The sequence below is a fragment of the Centrocercus urophasianus genome, unplaced genomic scaffold (genome assembly GCF_019232065.1).
Source record: "Centrocercus urophasianus isolate 14NV4802_14NV808 unplaced genomic scaffold, USGS_Curo_1.0 seq_18, whole genome shotgun sequence".
Lineage (NCBI taxonomy): Eukaryota > Metazoa > Chordata > Aves > Galliformes > Phasianidae > Centrocercus > Centrocercus urophasianus.
The window spans coordinates 13,426,772-13,434,547 of NW_024884733.1; the positions used below are offsets into that span (position 1 = coordinate 13,426,772).

Below are 7,776 nucleotides of genomic sequence, written 5' to 3' on the forward strand. Positions count from 1 at the left end.
ACAGAGAGACAGAGAGACAGAGAGACAGAGAGACAGAGAGACAGAGATCTGTTCAGTTGATGCAGGTGTTCGAGCTTTTTTCAAGTTGTTTGCTTACAAGAAGTGGCATATTTTAACTGCACTGTATTTCCTTGATGATAAAAACGGGAAACTGACAAGAAAAGAGTCAGATTGAATACTATAATGTGTTAAGTAACAGGGAACAAAAAACAAAACTACTGCATTGAAAGATATATGTATTTTTTAATAAACATAAATAACAGAAATGTTGTTACCTTTAAATCTTTCCTGTTCATCTTTTGCCATTTTTACAGCTAAGGCCAATCCAATTCCTGAGGAACAACCTGTAATAAGGACATTTCTTCTTGCCATTTTTTCAACTATAGGTCAAGCAAGAGTTCTTGCTCAGAGGAGCAGCAACCTAAGTGCAGCTGCAGAATGTGTCGCTGGCCTTTAATGCTATCTCGAGCTTTCCTGAGTCGGCAAATCCAAAAATGCACACCTAGACCCTGCGTGATTAAGGGATAATCTCCAACCAGACAAAAACAGAAACACATGCTCCTTCACGAGCTTATAATCTGCACTGTCAATATGGACTATATTTAATACAAAACGAGTCTCGTAAGACATGTAAACTACAAAAGTTGTTTTTTTAGTAGTAGAATAACCATTTTGTACACCACTGGAAGGAAAAGCCTTGCCACAATCACAACCAGCTTCTGGCATTGAGTCTGCCACACATATCAAACGCTCAAAACATGATCCTTCTGCTAACGGTGTTCAGATTTTCTATGCTTTAAAGCACTTACAGTTCTTTTGAAATAGAGCAACACATCATTTTATTCCCACAACGCCTTCTTCCAATGGGAATGTTTGTAACTTAAAGTCCTAACAAGCTTTTTAAGAAAAAAAAGTAAATTGAAAAATGTGATGCGGATTCAGGAGACAAGTTGTTTAGACACATTCCTCAAACATTGCTTTCTGGCACTGCTCCCATACAAGACAAGAGAAAGTGAGCAAGTACACCAGCAGGGACAATCAGCCAGGAAGGCTCTGAGCACGTCAGCTTTACTACATCCTTGCAATCACTGACATCTTTGAACTATTTCGATTCACAGATTCAAGAATAAAGTTTTCCAAGAAACAGTAACTCCATGTCAGTGCAACACAGTTGACAAGGAGGAGCTTTCCAGGCTTCAAGCAGATGTAAACTAGTTAGTACCTCAAGAAGAGTAGGACTCCACAGAAACATTCACCTAAATTACATTAGTTTCCAAATGAGGAAATTAATGTAGACAGTACAACAAGTTAAATTATTAATTTTTCAGACCAACAACAAGAGAACACAGCACCAAAACTTCGTAATAAAATATAATTATGATTCTTTGTATTCATCAGGCTTCTCACACTGTGTGACCACAGCTTTTAGCATTCACATACATAATTATGTACAAACACTGTTTGGCTGATCCAGCTATTTGGAAAATTGCTTTTGCTGCTCATGCACATTTATATTTAGTGCATGTGGGAGGGGCAAGTGAGGCTTTATGCAACACCACATTAGTGGAATTCCACTAGCGTGGTGACAACTGTCATTACAGAAAGGTTATTTTCTCCTTTTAAGCCCCTTAAACCAGGATTCCATGTTTCTCTGTTTTATAACATCAGTCGGAATTTTGATGCACAAATTTCTAGACAAACTGATCTGCTGAACAAGAGGAAAAAATATTTTTCAATTATTACAATAGTCTAATTAATTCTACTGGTCTTCATTTACTATTATTTAGAGGAGTAAAGAGCTTGATTTAAAACACACAATACAGTCATTTCCACAACAAAACTACACAACATCCTGATTTTTATACTGAAAAAAATAATCTGAAACCACAGAATAGATATTTCATATGAGTGCAACTTATCAACAGCTGTGAAATGTGCACCTGATTTTGTATAATCACTGGAAACTGAGTAGTTGGACTTGTGGAGCATGTTTGCACATCTAGTTAAAGTGACCTACCTGCTACCAAGGAGTTTAGCATGATTCTACCTGCAGAGCTCCTGAAACAACAGAGCTAGCCTTTTTTTTTTTTTTTTCCTGGCTGAGATGCACTCTTAATACAATCAACATATAACTTAAGCCTAAGACCTAAACTGCAATACATTAATTTTTGTACCTCACTAGTTCAAAATAGCTTTACTAGCTGGATTTTCCAAATTATAAACCTACCTTAATGTGCATAAATCACATTTCTACCAATCTGACTTGAATTTAGGCCACATAACCATGTTTACACTTTCTGATGCTTATGCCATTAACCAGTGTTAGAGAGTCACCAGCCATTTATACTAGCTATACAGTACAGCATTTTTGGAAAACCTGCAAATAAAGTTTTGGAATGTATAGTTGAATCAATATTTTTACTATGATTTTTAGTTTGGAAAAAAAAGCATTAAAATTCTCTGTTTCTCATGCATCTTTACATTTGAAAGACACTGCTGGAATAAAGCAAGCATAATTTCCTACAGTCTATTTGTGATCAAATCAATGCTCTAAAGCATCTTACAAAGAGGTCCATTTTAATAACTGTTCTAAGCGTACAAAGTTGCAGAGAGTAACAAACACAAATTTATTCCTTAAGAAAATCTGTTAAAAAGGTAATACCACTGTGCTCTTAATTAATTAATCTTAATTAAATGTGCAACACAATAATGCCATTTAAAACCATTGGGAAAAGAAACAGAGCTGAAATTAGGTCTTGCAATTCAACATATTTTAAAAAATAAATTTTATTTCTGAAAAATAAAATAAGTGAATACACTAAGACAATAATCACAAAAACGGTTGGAAAATTAAGTCTGGCTTTTGCACCAGCACAAATACATTCATTGCTTATAAATGTTAGATTAAAATTTCTTCTTATAATGTTGCCAGCAACAGCATTCCAGAGTTAGTGTTGTCAACAGTTTCTTCCTTCATAATTCTCTAACCTAGAACAAAACAACTGTGATCAGAGCCTCTTTAAAATATTTGAGTTTAGTTTACCATATCTAAATCTTTTTGCATTAAGATATTACTTTTCATTTTGAAGATTACTTTTAACAAATTAAGCCAACTACCTGCAGGTCTCAAGTCCATGGCTTCTTTCTGAAATTCTGCCTCCTGGACTGAAATTACTAATGCACTTGTTTACTGCTCTGTCAACAGAAGCGACTTCCTTTCAAAATAAACTCTGCTTACAAATCTTTCAAAATGTATTAAGTTCCGGGAGATAAGTAGGAAATTATTACACAGCATACTTTGAAAAGAAATATTAACAAAAAATAATTGTACAAAATTTGTACAAGGACTACTGTCTCTTGAAATAAATCCTCTACATAAGGCTTAAGGTTTCACTGTGAACCAGACTGTTAAGATATTAACAATTCAAGTTTCTGGAAACAGAGGAAGTGTTTGCAAAACCTGTATCAACAGCATTGAAGTATTTCTGTCATGTGAAAGGAAAAAAGCCTACAGTTTGTAACGATACGTTAATAAAATTCTACCCAGTTCATGAGCATTCTGGATTTTATGAAGTAAACAGAAATAAATACAATAAATAAATTAGGAGTTGGATTTGATGAACCTTAGGGTCCCCTTCCAACTGGGGATATTCTATGATTCCAGGAAATATGGTCTATTACAGGGTAGGGGTTTTTTGTTTTTAACTTGTAAGGGTTTGGCTTTTTTCCACCTTTAAAACAGCTTTGCATTCCAAACAATTATTTGGCATTTGATTTATTAAAAAAAAGTAAAATAAAAGGAGGGTGATCAACAAAACAATTCTTCTGGTATATAATGCATAGCAGCAGCATTTACAGTAGTCAATACCATGTACTGTATTGATCACCCCAATATTTGGTATCATCACATTAGAATATGGCTCCTGTTTATCATGCATACAAAAGCCATTACCTTGCATCTATTAAATATTAGCTAGATGCTTATTCTTTAAAGGGAATACTGTAAACAGCGTACACATCTTCAAGTAGCACATAATAAGCTTATAGCTAATGAATAAAGGACTATTATACTAACTTCTAGTCATTTTTGTACTATGTATGAGATGTATCTCATCTTTCCCACTGCTTCCTGCATTTTAGAAACACAAATGTGCAGACTTTTTTTTTTTTTTTTTTTTTTTTGCAAAAAAAATAGTTTTTTTTTTTAAACAGTAAGCTATAAAACACATCAATGCACATACACTGCTTGGGACCGAAATGACACACTCAAGTCTTAGATGACAACAGAATCATCCTGTAGTCCTTCAATGTCTTTCACATAAGAACAGAAACCCTCTATCATATCTATGAGGTTGGCTAAGATGAACACTTTAGACCTTAAGGACTTAAGTTTACATGCATTGCAGTTATTCCACTTTCCTCCATCATTACTTAAACTAAACAATAAATATAAAAATGGAACTGGATGATTACAATCACTTTGTTCAATTCTCTTGGCAAAAGAGAATTTGCCTGAGATGTTTTATGTGTAACAGGTGGATAAGTCAGCTTACCTTAACAAGCAATGTTTCACTTGCAGCATGAACCATTTCATCTCTCACCTGAAGCTGTAACTGCAGATTAGTGACATTATCTTGAGCCTCTTCCAACTCTACCTTCACCTGCTGCAACTGTTCACTCAGATGGTAAGAATCAAAGTTCTGGTGTTCTGTTGATATCAGTCTTTTTGCTTGGTCTTTCTCGTGAGCAAGCTTCTCAAGTGTAAGAAATATGAGAAAATCATTGTAAAAATTAAATATTGATTTAGGAAAACATACACTTAATTTTTTTGTACTTCTCTTGGTATTACTAATAAAATTTTTATTTCTCATTTCAGTAAGAAACTTGGCCACAGAAGATTAATTTGCCGTAACGGTGTTCTGCCATTGTAAACTGTCTCTTTTTTTTTTTTTAAATCTTTTAAACGAGGAAAGTAAAATAAAGCACTCTGGGAAGTTGAAGTTAACAACATCTTCACCACAGATTAAAGCAAAAAATAAAACTTTAACTGAAGAAATCTGTAATTTTGCTATTTTATGAATCTCAGAAGGACAAGAATGAACAGAGAGAGAAATCAAGGTAACAGACTTTCTAACCTGCACTGATATATCCCCTGTATCAGAAAAGTAGTGCATTAAGGGGAAAAAAAACCAATGACAACCCACCCATACCACCTGGCCCCAGCAAAACACATCCACCCACATTGCTTTCCCCAGATCCATCAGGTAACTGAAGTCTTAGAAGTAGCACAAAGTTTTTGTGGAAGATCAGTCAGTCAGTCTGCAATAAAACTGTTTTACTAATGGAGAACATTTTCTTATGTTATGTTTATTCATAGAACATTTTCAAACACGGAAGCAACCCTGTAACATTGAGGATGGAGCTAGAACCTTTGTCATATTTTTATGCACAATGGTTCTAAAATTTAGTTTTCTATCCACTTAACTAAAATGAAAACAAACTTGAAATTTAATTTCCTTCATCGGAAGTCTAAAGGAATACAGCTAGTGTAGGTATATTCACAAAGCTTCACATCTTTCTTGGGCCTCATTTTTCCTTTGCAAAATAGAAAGAATTTTCTGAATGCTAGAAGTTATTCTGAATCTAAGAATGAAACAATTCCCTACTTTAATGCAGAATACGGAAAAGGATTCTTGTAACATAGACATCTCCAAGGTTCCTTTTAATTAGAAATAAGCATGTTAATATTTTCAAAAGTATGAGGGTTTTTGCACTCCAGTGGACAGAATTTTAGAAACTAATGCCCTATGCAAAACTGCTTTTACAAAGCTTGATGTCAAAAGGTGATCAATAAGCCTTATACTGATATAGTAAACCCCTCAATCAGGTGAACTATTGAGATCTACAAGAACTACAACTTCTACCTTGTCCAAAGAACCCAAGTAAAATGGTTTGTTCCCATACCCCCAGAATTTCCTATTACAAAGAATCTCATTAGCATTTTGTGCATCCAGCTTATTCCTTTGGATTTTATTTTTTTCTTCTGACATTTTATTTATGCAACCTTCATCCAGCTCAGAGTTTTATCCAGGAGTACATCTCCAATGAGAAAGACAGAATATATCACAGGAAAATAAGCTTAAGTGCATCATCCTCACTGTGAGAGAAGGAAGAATCTGGTGATATACTGGATTCATTATCTTAGAGCTTAGTCCTTTAATGACAAAAAATACTTTTTTGTCTGGAAAGGATGTGTCTGACCAGTAGCTTTTATAGGCACCTTAAGAATCAGCCTCAGAGTGTTAGAAGGTGGAAATGTTAGTGACGTGTCTGAAGGACAGCAGCAGGCACTGTCCGTTTCGTATCCAGACCTTGACTATCCTATATCATCTCCGTAACAGAAGTTAATGTGGAAAAGCTGACACTGCTGTTATCTGCAGTTAAAGATCCTTCCTATCCAGCCAGAACACAGTAAGCCTCCCCCCCGCTCCACAGACATCAACTGCCTTCAGTGACTTCACATATGACTTCTCAGATGTCTCACTCTAGGAAAAGAAATAGACAAATAAAATAATCGAAATGGCAGGAGCTGTTTCAGTTCTGATGTATACATTTACCTGACAGGTGTCTTGTAATGAAGTTATTTCTGCAAAAAGCCTGTTTATCTCAGATTGCATTTGCAGTTGTAGTTGAGCTTCACGAGCTTTGGCAGCACCCAGTTCTTCTGCCAGACGGTTCGCACGAGATTCCTGAAGGACAGAAAGACATAGTATGAATCATGCCTGTATCTGAAAAACACTGTAAATGCAACACATTATTTACTCTTGAAAAATTATAGGCGATAAGTGAATCAGATTCTCTCTGTTTAATGCAAAGAAGCACAACAAGGTTAACCATTTCTTCTATTTGTTCATAGGGAATCAGCAGTGGAACAGGGCCTTAAGTCAAATACAAGGTTATTGAGTAACAGTGGTAGAGTCCTTTAAATAGGGGGGATTTTGCTGGTCATTAATTTAGTTACACATTCAAGCAGGAAACTACATAATCTAAAGTATTTCCCAGAAGTAACCCAAACAGGAAATAGATGGCAATTAAGTTATTTTCTTGTATATTTTAGACAAACAAAAACAACCACCCACAACTGCCTTTCATGAGAACACTTCTAAAGCTTACACAGGACTGCATAGCTGCAGCACTGCGTTTCTCGATAATCAAAACTGGTAAAGATAAAACTACATTTGTGCAAATGAATGCTCCTTCCTAACCTAGAGTGCTGTCTGACTGCACTTTTTTTTTTATTTTAAATAATTGGTAATAAAAGAGAAGTAGCCATCTTCAGTGAAGACAAACAGCAACTGGGTATGACCTGTGTACTCAAAACAAGACAGACAAGATACCTGTTTTGTGAGTTCTGATTAAGTGTAGGTTCTCTGCAGATACTTAGTTATGGAAATACACCAGCTATTACCCATTTCTGCTCCATACATAAAAGGAAATATCATCTTCTGGTTAACGGTTTGGTTAACTCTACTAAAAAATAAAAAATGCAACAACTGCATTTTTAAATCTGGGTTTTTTCTTTGCCTGCCATTACCCAATTACACAGAAGAGATTTTGAAATTTTCTTCTTCCAGAAGAGGTGCTACTTGGTGTGAAATGGCAAGAGACAACAAAACTCAGACATTTTCATGTCAACCATGTCAAACAGAGCTGCAATACGTGTTATAAACTTCAAGCACTAAAGTAAATGCATCCTTTCAAAAAAAAAAAAAAAAA

At 35.0% G+C, this 7,776-nt stretch overlaps 2 protein-coding genes across 6 annotated transcripts in view; both read right to left on the bottom strand.

Annotated features, from left to right (window-relative positions):
- Positions 1 to 2,777, bottom strand: part of LOC122161022 (retinol dehydrogenase 8-like) — a 9,935-nt gene extending 7,158 nt beyond the window's left edge. The window contains exon 1 of the mRNA XM_042820093.1: positions 276 to 2,777. Coding sequence (XP_042676027.1) covers positions 276 to 372 — 97 coding nt within the window. The 5' untranslated portion in view covers positions 373 to 2,777. The remainder of the gene's footprint in view (positions 1 to 275) is intronic.
- The window catches only part of CCDC18 (coiled-coil domain containing 18), a 27,183-nt gene continuing 22,176 nt past the window's right edge, over positions 2,770 to 7,776 (bottom strand). For 4 of the 5 annotated variants that reach the window (XM_042820089.1, XM_042820086.1, XM_042820087.1 and 1 more), the window contains 3 exons: positions 6,618 to 6,749; positions 4,554 to 4,751; positions 2,770 to 2,988 (listed from right to left, as the gene is read on the bottom strand). In XM_042820089.1, the coding sequence (XP_042676023.1) occupies positions 2,974 to 2,988; positions 4,554 to 4,751; positions 6,618 to 6,749 (345 nt within the window). In that variant the 3' untranslated portion in view covers positions 2,770 to 2,973. The remainder of the gene's footprint in view (positions 2,989 to 4,553; positions 4,752 to 6,617; positions 6,750 to 7,776) is intronic. The other variant, XM_042820088.1, reaches the window with a different exon arrangement.